The sequence below is a fragment of the Sarcophilus harrisii genome, chromosome 2 (genome assembly GCF_902635505.1).
Source record: "Sarcophilus harrisii chromosome 2, mSarHar1.11, whole genome shotgun sequence".
Lineage (NCBI taxonomy): Eukaryota > Metazoa > Chordata > Mammalia > Dasyuromorphia > Dasyuridae > Sarcophilus > Sarcophilus harrisii.
Window position 1 is genome coordinate 554855540 of NC_045427.1, and position 26180 is coordinate 554881719.

The 26180-nt window shown below is 36.9% G+C and overlaps 1 protein-coding gene across 3 annotated transcripts in view; it reads left to right on the plus strand.

Annotated features, from left to right (window-relative positions):
* The first annotated feature begins 21724 nt into the window (after positions 1 to 21724).
* Positions 21725 to 26180, plus strand: part of HDGFL3 (HDGF like 3) — a 141181-nt gene continuing 136725 nt past the window's right edge. The window contains exon 1 of one of the 3 annotated variants that reach the window (XM_031955679.1): positions 21725 to 22048. In XM_031955679.1, coding sequence (XP_031811539.1) covers positions 21965 to 22048 — 84 coding nt within the window. In that variant the 5' untranslated portion in view covers positions 21725 to 21964. The remainder of the gene's footprint in view (positions 22049 to 26180) is intronic. The other 2 variants (XM_031955678.1, XM_003755456.4) reach the window with 2 other exon arrangements.

Genomic DNA, 26180 nt, shown 5'->3' on the forward strand with positions numbered 1-26180 from the left:
ACCAAAGACAAGGATCAGGGAAAGCAGGGAACATCAAATTCAATGTGTTCAAAGTATAGAGCATATTAGGCTGGGAAAGTAGGTTGGGAGTAGATCATAGAAACCTAGGAATGGCCACTAAGGAATATGAACTTAATTCAGGAAATAGTGGTAAACTACCAAAGATATTTGAGTTTGGGTTTGTGATGGTGAGGGAAGGATAGAAATGACCAAAATTATGTTTTAGAGAATTTATATAGTAATACATAACTTGGTTCCATTATATGTTTGGAATTATTTCATTTGACTAAAATGTTCATAGAATAATAATAATAATAAAATTTGAAATTAAATGATAATGACCAAGGTTGGCCCTGAAGAAGCAAAATAAATATGTATCTCCCTACTTTCATTCCATTATGGAAACATTAGGGTAAGAATCCTAAAGTTCTTTCATTTAAGAATTTGGAGACTAAATCTTGACACCTACCCTTGATTTCTAAATGCAACTTTTGTTGCCCGAGCTTGTTGGTATTGACAGACTGGACACAGGCCTGCTGAGGCAGTCTCTGCTTGGGCAATTTACCTATCCAGTCTTGGCAAACATTCTTAACCTGTGACCTCAGAATTCTGTATTTTCTAATTCCAAACTAAAATAATAATAAATGTAATAGAAATAACAATAATACAACATTCTTGCAAGGGAGATATTATTATTCATTTTCCAAATTTGTGGATGAGGATATAAGATAAAATATAATTTTCCTGAAGCTATTCACTATTTATCTTACACGAGTCCTATGCTTCTGTTTTATTACTTCAATGGCATATATGTTCTATCCTGAACTTGAACTATTCTTTCCAGTGAAGTGTGGATTTTTCCCTCTGAATTTTCATAATTTTATATAATAAGTTTCTTTTATTTTCATTAGCAGGTTACTCACTGATCCTTATCCCTGCTTAGTCAGGGCAGGTGTCATCTTGCTTCCTGATGTGTGCTTCAACCCAGCTTCCGTTCATACTTTATGCATATGTGCCTATTTGGGCTAAATACAAAATTTTAAGCCTTCTTGTTATTTTTCATGTCCGTGGTGGTCTGGAAAGGAATAGTGAGGGGAGAATATTGCTATTATATTAATAGTTAGCCTTTATATAGTACTTTCAGATTTTAAAAAATGCTTTATATAGGGTATCTCATTTGATCATCACAAAACTTGTGAAGTATGTGCTTGAGGAACCTGGGGCTGAGTTGGACTTACCAAATATCACCTAACTAAGTGTCTAAGGTAGGATTTGAACACAGGTCAACCTATCTCAAAGTCCAGATCTCCATCTACTTTACCACCAAGCTATTCTCTAATTAGTTTCCAAACACTTTCCTCAAATTTTGTTCTCCTTGGAGAATTTTCATAATATGAATGAATGGTACTTTGTTTTCTGTCTTGTATACCTTATATTGACATCTCTTCAACTGTCCACAAGATCATCAATTTCTCTTCATTATCAACAGGAAACTATCCTCACAAACTAAAAGTTCCAATACTGAGTATCACCTTTCCAAGGACAATACAGTCCTGGTGCTTTTAGAGTTCCAATCATAATTTTAAAATGTGATAGCAATTCAACAATATCAGTCTTTAATCATACCTAGTCACACCATGCAATAACATATAAAACACTAGGCATATCAGATTGGAAGTTTACATATAATGGGATCTAGTGAAACAGCAACTGGTTCATTCTAGAAAGGGCTGCAGTGGGAAACAACAAAAAATTATAAACTGACAATTGCAGCCTAGAGAAAATGGGGGAATGAAAAAATCCTCAGTGGATCTTGCAGTGTCAAAGGGAAATATCTTCAAGTTGGAAGGACTATAACACCAACAATCATGATAATGATAGTATTTATGTAATGCTTTAAGTTTGAAAAGCATTTTCCAAATATCTTTTTATCCTTCAACAACCTTAGAATCTACTGCTATGATCCCACTTTGCACCCCTTAAGATATGAAAAATTCCTTTAAAGAGGACATCTAGTTTGATCTTCACAACAACCCTATATGGTAGATACTTTTTTATTACCTTCATTTTACTGATAAAAGACACTGAGATGGAGAGATTAAATGATTTGTCCAGGATCACACAACTTGTAAGTACCTGAAGCTGGATTTGAATTTAGGTTTTCCTGACTCAGAGTCCAGGAGTCTGACCATTACCTCAGAATACTGAAAGATATTTGAAGTACTTAACAAAGTTTCAAAAAATAAAATCTACAATCTTAAAAATATCTTGGAGACAAGTTCCCAAAAATGTGAGTTTCTTAAGTTTATAGGAAATTTCACTTTTATTGTTACTCTTAAATTCAAAATACTCTTATTGGCTCTAACCTCATTCACTAGGAAAATTTTCCTTCCTATTAGATCTAGCTGTTGTTGACAAAGGACCTAGATATCTTAATGGTGATAAAAGCAAAACAATTTAATTAGGAAAAACATGATAATGTGGACAGCAAGCACAAGAGTAGAAATAGCAACAAATTTCAATTCTTATCTCCTAGAGTGAAGCTTCTTCTCTTGATTCATTCTCTTGCCTCTTACCCAGAAATTATAAAACTCATTGGTTCCTTATTAGGTTCTCAAATGAAGCATTGTCTTAGTCAGTCATGGCACTTGCTAAAGGCAAAATCTAACTGGAGAATGCTGCGCTTGACTCATCGATAATCCCTGAAACTTTGGGCCATGACTCAACACAGAATTGGCCAGCAGAGATCTTAGAACCATTTTCTTGGCTGTGCTCAGCTGAGCAATCCTCCTAGTTTCACCACACTGCAATAATATGGAAGGGAGAAAAAAAGAACCTATCTACAGACTGGGACTGAAGGTGACATGAACAACAGCTGCCATTTTGCTCCATGGCCCCCTTCCCTTTGATTTTCCAAATTAACCTTCACGCCACATACACTAGAGGCTATGGTATCCTATGTCACTGACACCCCACAAATCATTCCCTCTAATTAAGCCATGCTGAGGGATCCATCATCACCACTGGCTGTACTTTGTTCAGTCTGGGGAGTATCTCACAAAAGCAGTCACTGGAGAAATATCACCTAGAAACTATAACCAAATATAAGCAAGTATTACATGAGCTTTGAGTGTTTGGGGAGAGGGAAGGAGAAGGAGTCATTTATTACCAAATAGGGGAATGAATAGGGTTGAATGTGAATTTATCTTTAGAGGATAGGTAAGAATTAACTATGCAAAAGGGAAACTAGAAATACCCAGGAACAAAGATCATAGGCAAAGAAAAGAAAGAATGAAAAATGAGAACTATATTCAGGGAACAATGAATCATTCAGTTAGTTATTTGGAACATAAATTTCATGAAATAGAATTAGATTACACCTGTAAAATATAAGATGGCGCTAGATTGTGGAGCGGGGCTTTGAATGCCAAGCAAAGAAATTTAAATTTCACTTAGCAGCCAATAACAAGTACTTAACAGATTATTTTTGAATGAGTGAGAAAATGAATGAGCTCCTGTATTACCTTCCTCTGCATATCAAAATTTATCACCCACTCTTTTTCAAATGTATTGAAATATTATATTTTGAAATAAAATATTCCTCCCAATAAACAACCATACAAAACCTGCTACAAAAAACATTAATTGAAAGTGGCAAAACAAATGGTTTACAAGGATATTAGTGAGTTGTGATCTGGCACATGTAAAGAAAATGTTGTTTAGTTGTTTTGGTTCAATACTACCATAGATTGTTCTTAATAAATTCCCCTACTTCCTTTTTGGGTATGACATGCAAACAATCATTTTTTTATCTTAATTTTTGTCCTTTCTAGTCACTTCATTTCTTTTTTTTCTACAATAAATTTATCTTTTCCTTTACATTAGAGAGATAAAAAAAACATTTAGAACAGAATATTGTATACATTGGTGTATATAGGCATTATAGCAGATATTTCTGCTGAATTGTTTTTCTTTGTGTTGAGAGAAGTTTTGATTTGAAGAGAGGGAGATTAAAAGGGCTATGAAAAAAAGCATGAATCAATCACTTAACCAATGAACAAGTTTCTTGAGCACTTACTATGTGCCAGGCACTGTTCCAAGGCTTTGAGATGGAAAGAAAAAGCAATCACAATCCCTATCCTTGAGAAGCTTACATTCCAAAGGAAGAGAAATAATGTACATAAATAGAAAATTACAAGATAGATACAAAAGTAGATAGATGCTACTCTTAGGCAAGAAAGGGATTGGCAAGTAGGTTTATGGATCAGGGAGGACTTTGTGTAGAAGATGGTGCTAAAATCTGTATCTTGACAAGAACCAGGGTTTCTAGGAAACAGAGCAAGAACAGCATTCCAGACAGGGAAGAAAATTAGTACAAATTCAAGAAGATGAGAGCTGGAGTGTCATGTGTGAAGAATAGCAAAAAATAAATAAAATAACACAAACAGCATGGCTGGATCATATAATGGAAGAAAGTAATGTATGAAAAGTTTGGAAAGATAGGAAGGGGTCAAATCATGAAAGCTTTTAAATGCCAAATTTTGCATTTGATCCGAAGTCAATAAGGAGCCATTTGGAATGTATTGAATAGGAAGTGATATAGTCAGACCTATTTTTTAAGAAAATCATTTGGTCAGGTGTGTGGAGAATGGCTTGGAGTAAGGGGGAAAACTTGAAAAAAGGAGTCAGATTTGAAGGTTATCACTGTAATTCAGGAGTGAGAAAATAAGGTCCTAAAATAGAGTGGTAGCCCTGTGATTAGAGTAAAGGAAATAATTCTGAGAGATGTTGTGGAGAAAGAAATTACACAATTGGACAACTGGTGAGATATGTAGGACCAGTGAGGATGAGGAGTTGAGCATGACAATGAAATTATGAATCTGGGTAACTGGGAGGATCATGGTGTCCTTAACAATAATAGGGAAGTTCATTGGAAGTGTGGGATTGGGGGAAATAAATTCATATTGACATTGAGGTAGTCATGGGACAAACAATTTGAAATGTTCAAAATGCAAGTGAATAACAAATATTCCCCAACATCCCCATCGTGCCTCTCTCCACAAAAATATTCTTGTAAGCATTTTTATGGACTTATGTGTGTTCATATCACCTCCCCTAACGAGACAAAAACTATCTGAGGAAAAGAACTCTTTCTTTTTTTCTTTGTATACCCAGTGTTTAACATAATATCTGATACACGATTGGCACTGCACTAAGCGTTAGGAAGAGACACAAAGATCATCAAATCATGTGATTAACCCTCATGGAGTTTACATTTTAGGACATGGAACTGGACACATAAGCAAATATATACACTGTACCATAACTATAATGTAGAATGCACTGAGATTATAAAATAGGTTTGAAAAATAATTCAATAAATTTTATTAATTGGAAGGCTTTTTGAAAAACATGGCATCTGTGCTGAATTTTGCAGGATGAGCAGGATTTCAAAAAAACCAATATAGAATAGAGTGAGAACAGGGGAGAGCACAGAAAATAGCATAAGTTAAGTTGTGGACTCAAAAAAAAAACCCCACAGCACAAGTCTAAGGATAATATTCTAGTCACAATTCTATTTGACCATAACTCATGTTAGATGGCCTTGATTTTCTTGTTAAAGTAGAAAATTGGGTAATTTTCTATGAGAAGGGGAGATGAAGGTTGGGTTCAGGGCTTGAAGTGTTGGAAAAGTTTTGAAAAAAGTATTGTGAGGGATGTGATAAGGAGATGAAAACAAATAAATTAAAAGATTGATAAGCAGAAGTAAGGGCCTACCTTACCTTACAGAGCATGAATTTTTAGTAGACCAAATCAGCATGGTGCTATGACTTTGTCAGTAACTTGAGAGCTGGAGCAGAGAAAACAGACAGCAGGAATTACACAGAACTAAGATTAGAAAAAGTAGAGATAGAATGGAAATATGCAGAAAACAAGCAAAATGGTTTAGTAGAAAGAGCTCAGTTTTGAGTAAGAAGATGTAGTTATGTACTATATGTGTGACTGTAGGGAAATTGCATTGCCTCTCTGTGACTCAGTTTCCTCATTAAAGAAATGAGCAGATTGGACTAGTGTAAAGAGCAGAACTCTGGAGAAGTATATTTGAAACAAGGTGTTAACTCAGTGGAATTAAGATAATGATTCTCTAGTTTAGATGTATTTAGTACTTAATATAGTTCTACAATATTGACATCTATTCTACAAGATTGACATCTATGATGATGTATTTAGAATAGAGTATCTAAGGGCCAACAAGGACTGGGAGAAAGATATTCCATCTCCCACCATCATGGTGGCTGGCCTGTCCTCCTTCATTTCTCCACTGAGACCAAGTCCCATCTGAAGGGCCTCCAGAAAGCTAGCCAGGTCCCAGGTGAAGGAGACAGACTGTGAAGGAGATAATAAAGAATTTGGACTTTATCCCTGGCTATTCTCATGGTGATTACTCTGCTGAAACAAAGGCTGGTCCCAAGATTTCTAGAAAGCTAATCAGAACATTACAAACTAGATATCAAGTTCCAGTTCTAAATATATGATAACTGACCTGCCTTTCTATTTTATTTTTTAGTATACTAATGTATTTTATTATTTAGAAAATAATTTAATGTTTATTTCTCCCTCCATACATGAAATGTATTTGAACTATCTTTTATATATAGCATTTCTCTTTAGCAACTGGTGTCCCCTTCTTTTAATGTTCCTCTCTCTGACACCCATTCATTAACATACATACATGAAAGGTCACTAAAAGAGTTATTTGTTTTGCTGGTGAGCTATTCATTAATAATAGATGTACTCTTTTGTATGCAATTATTTGCAGCATTGTTACTATGCATTTGCCCAGTCTGAGAGTTGTTCAGAGCTAAAACTCTAGGGAATCCTTATTAACTATAGCCATTTGGAAGCACCTTTGCTAGATTTTCATTTGTGGGAGTTTTATATAATCTCCCTATGGGCTTATGTCATTGCCAGCTGGGGTCTGGGACAAATAACCCCGTACACGTGTACCTAGAAGGGATCCAATTCCTTTGGTTGGGGGAGTTTAGTTGGTGTGCTTCTACAGGTAAAAAGTAGCATTGAGGAATCCACTGCAGCTGGTCATGAATGCATAAATGTGAGGCAGACTTGATGAAGATGTTTTAGAGTGTATTTTGGAGGCCTTGCTCTCGTCGTTCTTATTTAGTCCTTCCCAACTCTTTCTGGTCCTGTGGATCATAACTGTCTGGGGATTTTCTTAACAAACATACTGGAGTGAATGCCATTTTCTCTTCCAGTGGATTAAGGCAAACAGAGATTAAGTGACTTATTAAGGTCCCACAAGTAGTAAGTGTCTGAGATGGGATTTGAATTCTGGTCTTCCTGATTCTAATCCCAGTGTTCTATCCACTATGCCACCTAGTTGTTTTTTTTTTTTTAAACCTTCTCCTCATTATCATTGTTAAAATCCATACATGTGGAAATGAGCATTTCATTTTAATTAAAAAAAATTTTAAAGTATATTTTTCGAGTTACATATAGTTTTCAACATTCATTTTTATAAAATCTGCACAGTTGAAATACCTGGCCAAATTTGGAAGGGAAGTAAAGGAAATCAGAACTGTGATAATGGCATGAATTGGACAAGGTAAACTCTAAGGTCTCTTCCAGCTTTAGAGCACATCATGATATAGTGGATAAAGTATTGCTTTTGGACTGAGGAAGAGCTGGGTTCAAATCTGCCTCTGATACTTGTTAGCTGTGTGGCCATGAGCAAATAATTTCTCTCCCCTGACTTTTAGTTACCTTAGCTGTAAAATGAAGATAAGACTTGTAGTATCTAACTCAAGGGAATGTTGGGAGGCTCACATATAGTAATTTGTGAAAAACATGAAAATTTTATGTAAATGCCAGCTATTATTCTGTGAATAACTGAAAGATTAGGGAAAGGTTACAGTATTGAGATTGTGATAAGATTAAAAAGCAAGTTCAGTAATAGCAAAGAAGTGGGAGATATGGAAGGCAAAGAATTCAAGTCACAAAGAATAGATATTTTAAGAGTTAAAAATCTTAGGGGCAGAGTAATTCTAGATGAAAGTTGGTCATTTGGGACATCTATGTGAAAAGTTGAAGTGGAAGTAGACACAGGTTACCAAAAACTGAGAAAGTTGAAAAACTGTGAAGTTTGTATGGAATATTCACAATATCCTAAAATACCATCAAAGATTGAAAGGCAAGTAGAAAAGGAAAATTCTGAAAAAAGGTTGTAAAAACATAAAGAGAATTAGGGAGATGCCTAATAGGCAAAAGACAATAGTAAAGAAGATGAAGCGAGGGTGATATATTTATATAGTCTGGACATCAATCAATCCAGAAGCATTTAGAAAATATTTATTGTGTCAAGCACTGTAAGGTATGTTGGTGGCAGAAAAAAATTACCTGGAAGCAGCGCTAGGATGCAAGGAGCCTGCTGGTCTTACTTTCTAACTCATATCTCATCCTTTGAAATGATCATTTATTATTTTGCATATATTTTATTCTCTATTAGGGGAATTGTTTCCCCTAATAGAGAGAAATTCTTTGAGGAGAGAGATTGTTTCATTTATATCCTTGTATCCTCAATACCTAACCCATTGTCTGGCAAAAAGTAATTGCTTCATAACTATTTGTTGCTTGCTTGTTTGATCCCAATCAATTTTTTATAGCAAAGAAAAAACATTTATCCAAATTGGTAGCAAACAGAAATCAGGTTAGTTCTGTATGGAAGAATATCTATTAGACACTACACAATAAAGTAACATTGTGAGTGAGATAATTTCAGCTCAACTGAAAGGGGAAGATCCCCAAGTCTCTAGTACAGCAAGCTGGAGATAGGGACAAGATGGACACTTCTAGCTTCACTTATGTTGACTTTCCAAAATCTTCTTTCCACAACCTGAAATGGCATTGCCTAACTCATCTTCCCATCTTTCCCTTCTACCAGTTTTTCCTTCTTTCATTCAGGGCATGGCTTTCACTTCTACCAAAAGAGAGAGTATCTCATTCCAATGGTCTTTGGGATAAAGTGACCACTTTTCAGTTCCTGTGTTGTCTCCTACTATTCAAGATGGTAAAGCAGCGTGGCAGGCTTCGGTGTCTCAGTTATGGAATGGATACATTCCTGAGATCTCTTCCAATCTGACTGATTAGGAGGGTGGACAGTAACTGTTGGAAAGGATGCCAGTGATGTGATATTATCAGGGGAAATGTGTGTTCCAGTTAAGGAGTATCCAAAAAGAATTCCAGTGATATGGAGTGATTGTTTTAAATGCAATTTCTCTGATATTTTTAAATTATTTTTTCTAGCTTATAAAGTAATTTCTTGGCAGTTTTACTGGTATGACACTGAATAAGTAGATTTAGATAGAATTGTCATTTTTATATTAGGTTGGCCTACCCATGAGCACTTGACAGTCTTCCAATTGTTTGGCCTAATTTTAATTAAAAGTGAAAAGTAATTGTAATTGTGGTCATGTAGTTTTTGGCTTTGTCTTAAAAGATAGACTCCCAAATATTTTATATTCTCTCCAGTCATTTTAAATGGGATTTGGAGTAATTGGTTATAAGAGAATACTTACAAAGGAAATAATGGAAGGAGTTAAGAGAAAGGCTTATAAGAAGGTGTTAGGCTGAATTAGATAGGATTAAGAAGACAGGAGGTGATAGTGAGTTATAGAATTGTACCTGGCTTATTAAGTAGAATTTACTTGGCTTATTAAATAGAAATAATAGAAATGGAAAAGGCATTGGGGAAGGGGGTAGGAAAGAGAAGGGTAGATGAAAGGAGAAGAATGTTATGAGTAGGCAGAATTTTATTATATTTCACATTTAAAAATTTATAAAGCACATTTTTCATAATAACTTTATGAAGTAGGTAGTACAGGTATAATAATGTACATCTGATTAATTATGGAGACTCAAAGAGGATGATTTGCTGGAGATCTCATTTTTAGTAAGTGTTGTACCTAGCTAGCATTTCTATTGTGTTTTAATATTTGCAAAGTATTTGACAAATATCATCACATTTTAGCCTCACAATAACCCCAGGAGGAAGACACTATTATCATCCTCCTCTTACAGATAAAGAAATAGGCGAAATGATTTTTATCCTTGTATCCTAGTTTATAGTATATAGTATATACTAGTATATAGCTGAGGCCACACTTGAACTCAGGTCTTCTTGAGTATAGATTGAGCACTCTATCCACTGTATCATATAGGTAGGATTCAAACCCAGGTCTCTATTTCAAAATTCTAGGTTCTTTTATTTTAATTTTTGTTTTCAAATATTTTGTTTTTTTGTAATTACATATAAAGACAATTTTAACATTTATTTAAAAAATTTTGTAAGTCTAAAATTCTCTTTCTATCTCTCTTCCTTTGTTATTGATAAGAGAAGCAATTTGATCCAAATTATACAAGTGCAGTCATGCAAAACATATTTACATATTAGTCATATTGTGAAACAAAATACAGACATTCCTTACCCTAAACCCCACCCCCTGCCAAAAAAAATAAAGCTTAAAAAAGTATGTTTTATCTGCATTCAGACTCTATAAGTTCTTTCTCTGGAGTTTGATAGCATTTTTTCTTCATGAGTCCTTTAGAATTGTCTTAGTTTGTTGTATTGGTGAGAATAGCTAAGTCATTCTCTGTTGGTCATCAAACAACATTGCCATTACTGTGTACAATACTCTCCTGGCTCTTCTTATTTCACTTTGCATTATTAGTTTGTGTAAATTTTTCTAGAGTTTTCTGAGATCCATTTGTTCATCATTTCTTATAGCATAATAGTATTTCATCACAATCATATAAAAAAACTTGTTCAACCATTCCCCAATTGATAGGCATTCCTTCAATTTCCCATTCTTTGCTACCACAGAAAGAGCTGCTATAAAGGCTTTTATACAAATAAATTTTTTCCTCTTTTCTTTGATCTCTTTTGGATACAAATGAATAATTCTTAAAAGCATCTGCTGGAAGAGTACAATACCCTATATGGACAAAGGGAAGAAGAAGAAAGGAAGGAAGGAAGGAAGAAAGGAAGGAAGGAAGGAAAGAAGAGAGGGAGGGACGGAGGGAAGAAAGAAGGAAGGAAGGGGAAGATGGAGGAAGGCAAGGAGGGAGGGGGGAGGAAAAAGGAAGAAAGGAAAGGAAAAAAAGAAGAAATAAAGAAAAAGAAAGAATTTCCCAACTGTCCAATTGCAGTTTGATCCTCAACGGGGCATCTCTACTCATAGGGATTGTTGTTTGTCCTTCCTTCTTGAAGAGGACTATGGGACATCAAGGAGGTGATATCCTAACATGCAAGTGATTTGGAATTAAGTGAGGGAGGGCTGTGGCAGTTCTGGTTAAATTTTAAGGAGGAAGAAAGAAACCTCTTCATAATAGAGGAGTGAACCTCCAGGTGGCTATTGTTTCTGGTAAATGTCATTGTGTGTATAAATTTATATTCCTTTACAAACCCTAAATAACTTTCTATAAATCTTTCCATATTGTGCTATGAAAGGTCCCTAGGCCTTTGAACACAAGGCTCACTGAAGGATTTCTGGTGATGAATCTGTCACAAGATCAGTAACAGTTACACTCTTGACAATATCTTCAGTTTGTTGAACCTCCCATATGCTAGGACATGTCATGTTGGAGACATGGCATGAACACCCATCACATAGGAATAGATGATGAATGGTAAGATGACAGAGGCAAAAGAAAATCAAGAGAAGAATGATTAAAATTTGAGAAGCAATAGATGACTTTCATCTGGGGTTGAGGACTGGATATGTCATTCACTATTCTCTCTGATTTGATACCTTTGATATCTGTTTTAGAGGCAGTGAGAACTGGAAAAATTGCTATTGATGTTCTCTTTCTTGTCAGCAACATTCAAAAGATCTATGACTTCTATATCATTAATACAATGGATGAAAATCACCTCCTTGTTAGCTTGTGTACACTCATTTATCTCACATTTATTCTTTTTGTGGATGGAATATGAAGAAGTATTTCTTACTGTTTCAAAATTGGTGTTAAGGTATTTAGTGGAGGATTAAAGTTTAGAAAGTCTTCATCACAAAAAGAAAGACATCATTTCAATGTGATACCAAGCTACACTTTTCCTTAAGTTTCCTTAATGTTTGCCTCTGAACAAAATTAAATGAACCAGTAATATTAAGTTTTCCATCTACAATGTCATAACAGTTGCATAGGATTGACTATTCCCTATCATTAGTATCACGCTATACAAGAGAACCAATGTCACAAACACCTGAGAATAAGTAGTCAAACTTGCTCTAGGTAGTTTATCTTTGTTTCTCTGCCTATGAAGGTATAATTAACTACTTAAGGAAAGGTGAGCAATGACTAGCTCCTTGTATTTCTAAAATTGGCCCTATTATTCAGCAGCAGCATGCTGGGATTGTGTGCAAGACAATGATTGGAAAAGACTTTTTGGAGTGGAAAGCTATCTTTGGTGGTCCAGGCTCCCTGAGGTGTCTTTCCTTCTGTGTCTGTTTTGGGGTTTTACTACAGCATTTTTTTTATCTAAAGGGGTAGTCTTATACATGTTTTCCAGATCAAGTTGTATATATCTCAGGCTGAAAAGTCAAGCAGCTGAGAAATTTTTTTATTAAAAACACCCAGATGGAAATTGGTCAATGATCAAAAGATGAGCACAAACTGACCTAATATTTCCTACTGTTTTATTTATCTCCTTTTCTCTAAGGGTGTGCTTGTTTCAGAGGTTCATTGCCTCTGACAATACCAATTGATCAATGCATCAATTTGCTCATTAAATCTCCTCCATGACATTTCATATTCTGAATAATACTGTGATTCATAGATTGAAAGTGAGGTATACTTATGGAACAGGAAAATGGTTAAATATTCCTTGACACTAACTTTGCTTCTTGAAAATGAGTTCTATGGTTGTCAAGGAGTACAGTAGCTTTATTCTCTTCAAACTCCAAAATGATCTGTCAGTGAAGGTACAAAAGAAAATGCAATCAGTCAGAAACAATTTATTTATCCATTCATGCGTTAGCCTACATTCTATAAGCAATAGATAAATGTATGGCCTCTTTGAAAACTCTAGCACAACAAAAATTCCAGTCACAAAAGCTTTCATTTTTATGGGAGCAAGCAGAATAACAGTATCACAGAATTTAGAAATTAAAAAAAAATCTTCAGATATCATCTAATCCAATCTCATCATTTTACAAATGAAAAAAACTTGAGCCCAAGAAGGCTTAAATGATTTATCCAAAGTTACACAAGTAGAAACAAAAAAATTGATCTATTTTTATTCTGATTAAACCAGGAGCAGAATCACTTTTTTATCTGAAATTTTTATTACTATCTTTTATTTTCATATCACCTTCATTTCTGAATATATGCCTTTATCCTTCCCTCCCCAGCAAGACATCTTTGGTAACAAAAAATTTTTTTAAATAAATATGGTAAAACAAACCTGCTTGTGGGCTCTTATAAAATCTGTTCATTAGAACTCAAGGCAACATTAGCAAATCACAAAACTTACTGTATGTCAGAGAACATAGGCTACAGTCTTAATGGATTTTATCACTGACTTTTCAAAGTAGTTCAACATGATTTTCATAGTGGTAGAAATACAACCAAAACCAACCTAATCATAACTTATACAGAGTCTTTAGTTAGTGCTGCTGTCAGTTTCTTCAAGCAGTTATTCTCCTGCATAGACTCACAGATCAAATCTCTTCAAAGAGAGCCAAATTCATTTAATGTATTAGGTGAACTCTCTTCTCCCACAGAGGTTAGTGTTTACCCATCCTTTATCTACTACCTAATGATTGATGAACAGAGAATGAAGTACATTTTTGAATAGTAATTCCACTGTTGTAGTATGGTCAAATAAAGCAATGAGGCTACATTTTCCCCAGTATTACACATATATAGTTATTTAACAAATGCAATTGTCCATAGTTTTTGTTAGATATGTCCACTATCCATTATTCTTCCCTTCACCATCCCTCTTACTTCTACCCTCTTTGTAGACTGGGAATCTTGAGTTAGGACTATCTCATTAATCTATAAACTGTACAGGTTTACATAACAGAGTTATAAGCTGTACAGAACTTTTTTCAAGGACAAAACCAAGTAGTGATGGAAAAGCTTGTGCTTAGCTAGATGTGCAAGATTGGGTATTACTCCTTATTTGGTGGATACATATAAGCCAACTTTCTAGGAAGCTAAACTATTTCATTGGATTATGCCCCATCAATAAGATCATACAATTTGTAGCTACAAGCTCAACTCTTGATGTTTCTTCTCGTAGTCTATCTCTGTATAGAATTTTTTTGTCTTTGTTTTTTGCTGAGGCAATTGGAGTTAAATGACTTGCCCAGGATCACACAGCTAGTTAAGTGTTTGAAGTCAGGTTTGAACTCAGGTTTTCCTGACTTCAGGGCTGGTGTTCTATCTACGACATCAACTATCTGCCCTCTTTATATGGAATTTGATGATCAATTTCACAGCTTCTGTTCTCAGTCCACAAAGATAAGGAAGAATTAAAAGGTCATGGAACCTTGGACTTATATCTGGCAAAACAATTATGATAGTACTTCACTGAATTTGAAAAATTATTTCTGGGATTATTTCTGGACTGCCATCTATTTTTCCTTACTAATAGCCATTTCCACTGAAGTTATATCATTGAACCTAACCCTGTGTCTCACCATGGAAAGATGGCTGTGAAGAAGGTTGATATGAAGATTTCCATTGTTAGGGCCCCTTGCTTCAGGCACAGAGGATAACTAGGACATTAGATGAGTATTTTGATAAGGAAGATGTTGCTAATCTTTCTACATGGACAGAGCTTGGGAGGAATGTGACTATCTCCTAGATCACCCCCAAATTTACTCATAGTACATTCTGATACTAGAATATTAGATACTAAGTAGGAGAATACATAGACACTAAAAACTCTTGAGTATACGAGGGACTCTTAAGAAAGCCACAATACAATTGTATCTGTACAACCAGCCAAACCCCTCCATACCTGAATCCCTCAAGTCATTTACTGGGGATTTAGGGAGGCAGTGGCATTGAGTGCCTAAGGCTTTAGTTAGAAAAAGAGGCCCACAGCAGCAGCAGTAGCAGCAGCCACAGGCATAGCAGCATGTTTGGAGCTCTCCTTGGTGCTACAACTAGCTTTCCCGTTTCTTCTTTAATAGACACCAAATTTGCTTGTTTTTGGCTTGCCTGACATTTGATCCTACTTAACACTCTCTTTTACCCTGATAACTATGTTGGTCCTCTTATCTGTCATAGTCTTTAGTCTGATGCAAGGTTAGGGAAGTTTAAGAAGAGAAGGTTTGGAATAGCTTCTGTGGGGAGATAGAAAATTAGAGAGGAAAAAAAGACAACTTTTTTGAAAACTGTAGGAACTTGATACAATTAACATTAATGATTCCATAGGAACAGTGATAAAACATGTTACTCAGAGAGGTGATGAATTTAAGATGTGAAATGAGATATATGTATATATAAAATCATGAGAGGATTGATTTATTTTACTCAACTATGCATATTCACACAAGAAATTTTTTTCTTTTCTTGTAGGATGGATATGGAAGAGAAATAAAATGGACTTCTGCTTTTTTCCTATATCATTAGTTTTACTTAATTATTTTACTTTAGTATAAGAGGAATAATCTGTAAATATAAAAACAAACCACACCAATAAAACTGAAAGTGTGTTTTAAAAAAGACTAAACGGTTTTCCTAGGTACACAGTAAGGACCCAGTTGAAGTTGGCTAGATGAATTTATAATATATCTAGTGTGCACCATTGTGTGACTTCCTCTACCTCTGCTCAATGTTTTATGTGTTTTTAAGTCATTTTTCAGTTGTGTCTGACTCTCAAGAGATACTGGAGTAATTTGTAATTTTGTTTTCTAGCTCATTTTACATATGAGGAAATTGGGCAAATAGAATACAGTGATTAGCCTAGGGTCACACAGCTAGTAAGTTTTTAAGGCCGGATTTGAATTCAGAAAGATGAGTTTTCCTGACTGCAGGCTGAGTACTCTATTCACTGAATCACTTAGCTGCCCCAACAGTATGTGAATAGATGTAAGAGAGAGAGAGAGAGAGAGAGAGAGAGAGAGAGAGAGAGAGAGAGAGAGAGAATAGTGGAAGTAATCCAGAGCATAGGTCCTTCAAAGGAAGAGCTATGATGGGTCAGTGGATTGAGAAATCAAGGATAGGAGCCAGAATTGAGTTAAATTAGCTAATTTTAGGACAGAGATTGGGAATGACGAAAAATGAAGTAAGAGCAGGGAAAATAACCAGGGTAAGTACTGAAGGCTAGAGATTAGAAGTCAAGTTAAGATTGAATAATAGGCTTTGGAAAGGTAAAGCATATGAAGAAGCAGAATGATAGGAAGTTATATAGTTAGAGGAATGTCAAGAGTTTTTAAAATTTTAATTAAGGAAGTGGAATATTTATATGTAATAGTGAGCTCCAATGAATGATGGCCCTGTATGTGGCCAAGGTGAGATTTTAAAGATCATCTACTGAATTTTTTTCATTTTACACTTAAGAAGAGTGGTCTTACTTAGAATGGAGAATGCCTTCTGCATCTAGAGGAAGAACTATGGAGACTGAATGTGAATCAAAGCATACTATTTTCACCTTTTGTTTGTTTTTTCTCTCGTTTTTTTCCACTTTTGTTTTGATTTATCTTTTACAACATGACTAACATGGAAATGTATTTAAAATGATTGTATGTATATAACCTATTTCAGATGTCTTGGGGAGAGGAGAGATAAGGGAGGAAGGGAGAAAAAATTGGAACTCAAAATCTTACAAAAATAAATGTTTAAAACCTTTACATATAATTGGAAAAATAAAATACTATTAGGAAAAAAAATTTTAAAAAGAAAAGGGGACTTAGAGAGAAAAATGGTTTGAATAAGGTCATACAATATAATGATAAAGATAGGATTAAGCCTGTTTCCTGACAATGTATAGGCCTACACTCTTTACCCTATAGCATATGGTCATTAATCTAGCATACCTCAATGAACAATTTTCTGAGGTGGGGTGATACTTCAAAACCTTAGAAGCTGTGTAATTTCATCAACATGGGTGCTTTACCAAATGAGAAAGTTAGGAATTTCAGGTTAGTTTTTAGGCAAAATTTGTAACATCAGTAAATTATACAATCTCAGAATTGACATCTTTAGAATGATCTTCAGAGATCCTTTAATCCAACATATATCTGAAATAGAAATCCCCTATAAAATACCCTCGTTAAATGATCTGCCCCTTCTTTAAAAAAAAAAATCAACTTGTTTAATTCCTCCAATTCCAAATATAGTAGAATCTGTCATGTTTATCTCATGGATTTATTACAGTGAAATTATATAAATAAAATAGTTTGTAAACTGTAAAACTCTAGATTAGTATCATTAGAAAAGATGTATAATAATTCACTTTGGGCCTATTATTCATAAATTTATCCAAATCTTTTTAGCATTATTTGTGTTTTGAGGTTATATTATTCTTTGGAACATTCCTAAGTCCACTAGCCACTATGTTGAATAGTACTTTCTTTCATTTCTAAATTTTCCTTTCTAAATCTTCCATAGGTATTTCTTTGAGTGGTAACATATCCCTTCTCATCCACTTCTCAAACAGTATTTATTGTTTCTTGCCATTAGAGTCCATGCTATTAGCGTCTCTTTGCTTATGTTGATTTTTTCTTTACCCCTATAATACCTTTCCTTTCCTCTTTCCTTATCCAAACCATAAAATCATAAGATTTAGAACTGAACAGCAGCTTAAAGTTCATGTACTCCAACTATTCTCTTTTACAGATGGGAAAACTGAGGCTCAAGGCACTTAAGTAATGCTTAAGGTAATATGACAGACAAGATTTGTATATAGCTATTCTAATTTCATAGTGAATATTTTTTTCACCATATGTCTCTCATACCTCTCCTTTAAAGCATAGATTGTGTCCATTGAGCCTTTGCTTTCTGTAGTCTACAGTAAAACCCTTTCTTAACTTAAAATTTTCCTCGCCCTCAACTAGATTGTAATCTTCTGCTACATAGTTTGGCACATTATAAGTGCTCAATAAGCAAGTACTTGTTGATCAATTAAAAACTTTAGTTTTCCACATTCTGTTAGTCAGTGAATTTAATGAATCCTATTATTCATACTGTAGCAGTTGTCATTCACTTCCAAACAACTAGGTCAGCTTTTCCTTGTGAGCTGTAAAAATACCTATTCTTGGAATGTATCATTTGTCCTATCCAGATTCTCAAACAGCTCTTTATGTCTTTCTGATTAAGTATGTTTATCAACTACTCAATCAAGTATCAGACTCTCAAATCAATTTATTCACCAGTTTCTAAGTTTTACACTAAAACCCCTTTAACTAGTTCCAGGCAACCCTGATCTTTCATCATTTTAGATCATAAACATTTCTTTTAACACATAATTTTGATTCAACTGTATCCTCAACATGTATCTTGAGACTATATCACTTCCTCTTTTTCCCATCTCCTAAGCAAGGCAGACTTCATAACAAGACCATCTGAAATCTATTTGGGGTCTCCTTTTGACTGGTCATCAGGGATCTCCTAATGTACATGGCTAAGCACTCATTTGTCTGGACCAGGATTAACACATTACCATCATGTCAATACACTTTTAGTGAACCACTGCTCTGTGGCTTCAAATGCAGACAGGACTTTCAGACTTGTTCCCCTTGTCTTATTATGAGATTGATACTATAGTTCCCACATTACATATTACTCATTCAAATATTTGCAAAGGTTTCATTACACTTTAGAAGAATTATTGCCCTTTTTAAAAGGGAGAGAGAGTTTCCTTTGGTTTGAGAATTTGGAAATTAAAAAAATTTTCAATAAATTTTCAATAAAGTGGATAAGTGTAAAACAAGGAATATTTTGTCTTGATGTGGGCATTATATTTTAAGAGGGACATTGACATACTGGAGTACATCCATAGAAGGGAAGTCCAATAAAGTGAATTGTCAAATGAAAAGAGCTAAAAGAATTGGGTTTATGAAGAGCTGTCTCTAGACAGTGGTAATTGTCTTGACAATTTCTGGGCTATCTTGTGAAAAAGAAAGTATACTTATTTTCTCTAGTTCCAGAAAGCAAAACTGTGGCCAGAGGATGGAGTCAATAGAAAACTGAATTTGGGATCAGGAGACCTAAATTTAAGATCAGCTGCAAAGATTAACCCCTGATCTTGGATAAGTCAGTTAACTTATAAGATTCGCAGTTTCTTTATTTATACGCTAGAAATAATAGTATTTGTGCTACTCACATTAAGTGAAAATGTGACTTGTTATGATGGTAGCTGGCTTCATGTATTTGAAGGGCTGCCATAGGAAAAAGATTAGACTCATTTTTTTTTGACCCCAGATGACAGAGAGAAAAGCAGTGGGTAGCAGTTTCAGAGAAATAAGTTTAGGGTTTCTGTGAGAAAAAACTCTTAACAATTAGCTTTAGGAAAAGAAAATATAGTAGGTTGTCTCAGAAGGCAGTGAATTCTCTTCACTTGAGGTTTTCAAATAGAGGTTAAAGGATCATTTATTGGAAATGTTGAAGAGGGGATTTTGTCAGATAAAGGTTGGACTAGATGGGGCTGAGATCCTTTTCATCTCTCCAGTTCTGTTTTCATTTAGTAGTGATCTGAAAGATACAAAGATACAAAGATACAAGGAGCCAATTTTTCAATCAACTTAAGAAAGAGTATCAGAATACTTGGAGCTGTCCAACAGTAGAATGGGATGCTTACTTTCACCACCTATAAGGTTCAGAGATTATAAAGTGTTAAAAAGGAGATCAGGAAGGGGAATTTTATTCTCATATGGAAGGTTGCTCTAAATGACTTTTAGAGTTCCAAGATGATTTTAAGCCATTTTAATGAACCAGTTCCCATCCTAACTTCAAATAATTTGTAAATAATTCAATTAGCTACAAGTCAATCACCTAGAAGTATTTCAAGGGAATTTTATAAAAGACAGGCATTGAGGAAGAGGGAAAGATTTGGAGCAGCCCACAAAGGGTATTGCAGGGGTATTTTTTGGATAGAGTACCAAAAGGGAAGGACAAGGAAATAATGATCATCTCTCAAAACTACTTTCTTAACGCATTGACTCTTTTGAGCTTCAGAACTACAATGGCAAGAACTACAGTAGGCAAGGTAGGAAATGGCAGGGAGTTGAATTTAAAGACCTGAGTTTTTAGCCTTGGCATTAGCCATTTGCAATGAAAGTGACATTTCATAAATCTTTAAAAACCTTAATTATGAAACTGGAGATGACATTTGAACTTTCCATCCCACAGACCGAGTTTTTGAGTGCAATTGAACTAGATGCTTTCTAAGACCCCTTCTAGTTGGGAAATTCTGAGATCAAATGCTTTAAGATGCCAAAATAATGTATGTAAGCCAGGCACACAAATAGGACATTTTGCAGAAGAGACTAAAGTCCCCAAAGATTTTCATTTGCCCAAGGTCATAGAACTAGTAAGATGGTAGGACCATCGTCCAGAGGTTGATTCTCTCACGACTCTGTACTCTATAGGTCACAACACGTTGGAAATGGAGGAGAGGCCCGGAGGAGACGCTTCCTTTGCTTCATTAGCTTGCCTACTGCTAATTCTGTTTGGGATCCACCTCCTAATCTTGGAGATGAAAGCCTGAAGAGACCATGATGGTCTTCTCATGAATGTCCCTTGATGCCACTCTTTAGCAACCGAAACCAGCTGAATGGGACATGGGTGTGACCCAGTGTTGTGATTTTGATTTTATGGATGGCGCAGGAGAAGCCCTTGGAAGAAAAGGGGTGTCCTCCAGAGGGGTGGTGGAGAAAGGGACCGGGTGTTGATTGGAGGTGTGCCCCCCATGGGCTGGCTGGCAATGAGCAAGTGGGGAGTGGGAGCACAGGGCGACTTGATGAACGACTGGCTGGGCTGGGCTGCTGGTTGGGGAGATAGCTTCGGACCAAGAACAAAAGAGGAGCTCCTGCTCACTAGCTCCCGAGTAGGCGCTCCAGCCCTGCTCCAGCTCCTGTTCTAGGAGAAAGGGGAGGAGGGGGCCTGATGCGTAGCGGCTGGTGGGGGTGGGGGGCGCTCGGGTTTCACTGGGTAAGGCGACCGCGTACCTAGAAATTAAGCGGCCGAAGACTGCCAGCGCTGGGAGCGCGCAAGGCGCGCGGGCGGGCGGGCAGGAGGGAGGGAGGGGTGAGGGGAAGAAGGGAAAGGAGGGGAGGGGAGGGGAGGGGGAAAGGACGGCGGGCGGGGGGGTGGGGTGGGAGGGGGGATGCTGAGGGCTAGGGAGAACAATAATAAGACCGTGTTGGCGGCCGCTGCCCGAGGAGGAATTCAGAGCGGAACCCATCCGCGCCCTCTCGGGGCTGGGGAGGGAGGCCCGCCGCCGCCGCGGGGGGATGAGGCGGACTACGCGGCGGCTGTGACCAGCGGGCGGGCTCGCCTCCGCAGCTCCAGGAAGGAGTGTAGAGCCGCGGAGCCCGGAGCCGCTGGGACGCGCTCCCTCCTGGACGCCGCGGGGTGACCGCGCGGTGGCCGCTGTGTCCCCTCCCCCGCTGTCGGGGGCTGTGATTTGCCGGGGCCTGGTCCCCGTCCCCCTCCCCCCGCCTCGTCCTCCCGCCCCGCTCCCCGCCCCTCCATCGCCGAGGCTCCCGCCGCCGCCGCCGCCGCCGCCGCCGGGGAGAGAAGGCATAGCCCGGCCGAGCGCCGCCGCCCCGAAGCCGCTCCTCTTCCCTTCCTGGCCCCGGCTCCACCTCGCCCCGTCCTTTCCTTTGCCGTCCCGGCTCCGAGGCCGGGGACGCGCGGGGCGCAGCCCGCAGGGGGGCGGCCCCCCGGGATCTTCAGCGGCGACATTTCAGGGAAGCAGAGGCGACTCCGGATGGCGCGTCCGCGGCCCCGCGAGTACAAGGCTGGGGACCTGGTGTTCGCCAAGATGAAGGGCTACCCGCATTGGCCGGCCCGGGTGAGTACCGAGCGGGCGAGCGGGCCCCGCGGGGGCCCTGCGGAAGATGTCTCTTCGCCCACCATTTTACCCCTTCTTTATGGCCGCAAGGACCCCTCTCACCTACCCACTCACCCACCCACCTGCCCTGCTTTGCACTCCTCGCTGCCCCCGCGCCCACCCTGTCCCTCGGCACCCGGAACCAGACGGATGAATCCCTGTCCCCGGTCTGAGGATTGAGAGCTCCAGCAGCCCCGATAGAGAGGCTAGGGCGGGGGGCTCGTTTTCAGTAAGCCAGGAGATGGAGATGAGAGCATCGGTTTGGGGGATTGGCAATACTGGGGGACTGATGCTTGTGGGGTGCACCTTCTCGTCCCCATCTTCCCCTCTTCCTTTCCTCTTCCCCACCTCTCACCCCCCCTCGCAGAGAGCAGCCATCCTTTCTTCCGTCTGTAAGTGCACCAGCAGCTTCCGAAGAAAACAACTGCCCTTCCCCATAAAATCTGCCTCACACCGGCAGCAGCCACAGGCCTGAATTGTGCCTCTTATTCCAGAAAGTATCTGGTGGTTGGGGAAATATACTTGGGAAGACAAGGCCTATAAAACAAGCCTATTTTTGAAGCATCAACTCTTTCCAGGGTTGTTCATAAATATCCCATGTTCTAGGCAGCCATCGGAGCAGATAGGAACAGTGCAAATGGATATCTAAACAAGTTAGGTAAATATTTGGAATAATATATTCCTGGTGTTAATCCAAAGAAAGATATGGGCTTCTTGGCAGTCGTCCATCTATCTTTCCATGCACCCTTCAAAATCTAGACTTGTTGAATTTTCACTGGGCACAGGTTGTGGTACAATATGTCAGTTGGACTACTAATTTGTATTTGGGGTTCATAGTGCTATGTTCTCATCTTTCCTTTTAAATTGGCCTTGAATAACAGGAAGCTTGCAAACTGTCACTGAGTAAAAAGCACAATAAGCAATTTTTCACCTCGTTTATTATAGCCACTCCACACAGCAAGTTGGCTTTCCATGCTTCACTTTTGTCACCCACATACTCCAATAACCATTTGTGTATATGTGTTTTTGGCCCAGTGCTCTCTCTCTAGAAAGCATCTGAGTGAATTACATATTCATTGCTTTCCCATTTGATTTGTTCTATTAGGTGACAATGATTGATGCTGACTGTGTCATATGTGCTTTAATGAGTTGCAAATTATGCATTTTTGGTCCTGTTTTATCATTTTGCAATTGATAGAATTACAGTATGAACAATACAGTGAAAAGAAGGGTTAAAGAGTCTTAGATAATATTAGTCAACTCAATAAAAAAATTGGGCTTAGGGAAAGTTAGTTGTAATTAGAAAATATAATTCATAAAATATTCTAAGTCAGAGTCAAATGAAAAATGCAAAACAAGGAAATAAAATATACAAGTCAAAAAAAAAAAAAAAGATATGACAACAAGGAGGTCCTAACAGAAACTTAGTGAAGTAGAAATAATCAGTGAACAAAGGATTTTTTTTAAAAAAGAAATAGACTGAATAGAAGAAATCACTGAAATAAAAATGGATAGATAATAAAATCTTCATCTGTCTTAACTCATTTGGGATAGCATAGTGTGAAATGTCATTTTTTTTCCTTGTTGAAGCTATAAACTCCACTTAAAATTAAGTGTTCACATTAGAGCTGCTATTTTTATTGCTATGTCTATTCAGATAACCATACTGATAAAAAAAAAAAAAAAAAGAAAAGAAAAGTTTATTACAATGGGTAACCCTGTAAAAACTAGGAGAGTAAGAAATATTATTGTGGAGCATAAGAGCAGGGCAACCTGCATTCAAGTAGAGAAAAGGATCTACAAAACTTAAAATGCCAAAAAGGGAACTATGCATAAAATTTATATTCCACTTTCTTGGGTAGTCATTATTTTTCTCTGGTATGATTACAGAAATTATTCTATAATAATATTGCTTTTTAAAATACTTCCCTCCCCTTCCATATGGTGGGGGCAAGGAGAAAAATATAGTTCCCTATAAGCTAAAAAACAAACAAACAAACAAAGGAAATAAATGTAAAAAAAAAAAAAAGTCATAAATACCAGAAAACCTAAACATATCATGTATTATAGGATGTCAGTATCCTGGATGAAATTTAAAAATGGGCAGAAGGAAAATAGTCTCTAGCATAGTATTTGATTTTGGTTATTCTGTTATAAATTTCAGGGAAAATATAGCCAAAAAAGAAATAAAACTATACTTTTCAGAAATTAACAGAAAAACTAGGAAACTAAGCTAGTAGGTAAAGGAGGTGGGGCAGTGGCAGGAAGAAGTGGGAAGAAACAATCTATCCATCTATGTTGCAATGTAAATCACCTTGTGAGTAGAAACTGGTTCTTTAAAAGTTCTGTACTTTGCTCTGAAGGCTTAGTAAATGATAATAATCAGATTCTTAAAGTATTGTTAAAGTGGAATGTGGAGTATAAGAAGTTCAAGGATGAAAGTGATTCATTCCAGGAATTCTATGGTTATACAGGGAATCTCTCATCAGCATTAGCTTTTAGCAGCTTTTATTAAGTGCTCATAAATAAATGTTATTCTTAAATGCAAAAGTGAAAGCAAAACCATTTGCATCACTGCAGCTGGATCACACTGAGTGATGTAGGTTTGAGGATCAACAAAAAAATACATAACAGAGGGCTAAAAAAGAGACATTTTTGTCTTTTTGAATATTGTGAACTGTGGGAGACCAAGAGATGAAAAAAGCAAGATACATGGAGAGATTAAAATCTACAACTTGAAAAAGAATTGTGAACCATCATAATCTCCACCATTACAGAATAGAAAAAGAAAGTAGATGGTTTAAAATACTAATTGTAGGCAGAATAGGGTATTACCTTAGATATTATGATTTAATTAAGGATTTTATAAATAGGAAATTGCATCTGACATATTTTTCACAAATTATCATGGGAATTCTGAGATTTTATGAATTTTTGACACTATATTTTAACTCATAAGTCAGTTTGTAAAATTAGTTAAATATGGCATAATTAATGAACAATATGAACATATAAAAATGTGGATATAAAACTGAAAGAAGTAATATAAGATAATTTTATTTCATGCATTAATTTACAAATTTCATGAAGCTTTTCCAAGAAATCTGTAGGTTGAATGATGGAGAATAGTTAGAATGCTGGTCTTAGAATCAGGAGCCCTGATTTTTAAAATTTCATCTAAGATAGTTAATAGTTATGTTGACTTAGCCTCTTGGAGGCTCAGCTCTCTAATCTGTAAAACAAGAATAATAGTATGTACAATACTTAACCTCACAAGATTTTTATAAGGAAAAGTGCGCACAAGAATTTTGTTAGGAAAGGTTTACTTTGCAAGCCTTTAAATCTACATAAATAAGAATTATTAGTTGAAGGATCTTACAAAATTAGTGAGGATAATAGCTCTCTTCAAATATTTGGAAGGTTGGTCTCAAAGGGGAGAACCAGGACCAAAGGATGCAATCCAGGGAAGCAAATTTAGGCTACTTTTGAGAAAGTCTTTCCTAATTATTGGACTGGCCCCCAAATAGAATGATCACTTCCCCCTGGTCACTAGAGAGCTTAAGCAATGACCAGATAGTTTAACTACTTGTCAAGTATGTTGTAGATAGGATTATAAAATCACATGGGGTCTTTGCAATTCTGATTTTCTTTAATTAGAAAAAGACCTGGAAGCTAGGGCTCGGAGCACAAGGGAGATAGACACTTAAGGTCATACTGAAGAGACTATTCAGAGTAGGAGAGAGGAGGAATTGGGAAGAAGATGTAATGGAGAGTCAAAGACCTTTTGGCTTTGATCATTTCCCAGTACAGTCAGAAGCCAGGATTATGTAGAAATCAGAAATCAGATGGGACAGAATGTCAAAGCCATGCAACTAGTCAGCAGGGCAGAATTAGCATGAACTAGAGAAAAGGGAACCTTGAAACCAAATCAGAACCCCTGTTAGGCAGGTAGGTCATCTTCTGTATTCTTTCAGCTATAGCAAGAACTATATTTTAAATGGTCTTTAAATAAATGGGTAGTTTAGGGTCTTTACCCAGAAAACCATTAACTTGCAGCCACTCACTAAACAACTGGGAAAAGGGTGACAGAGAA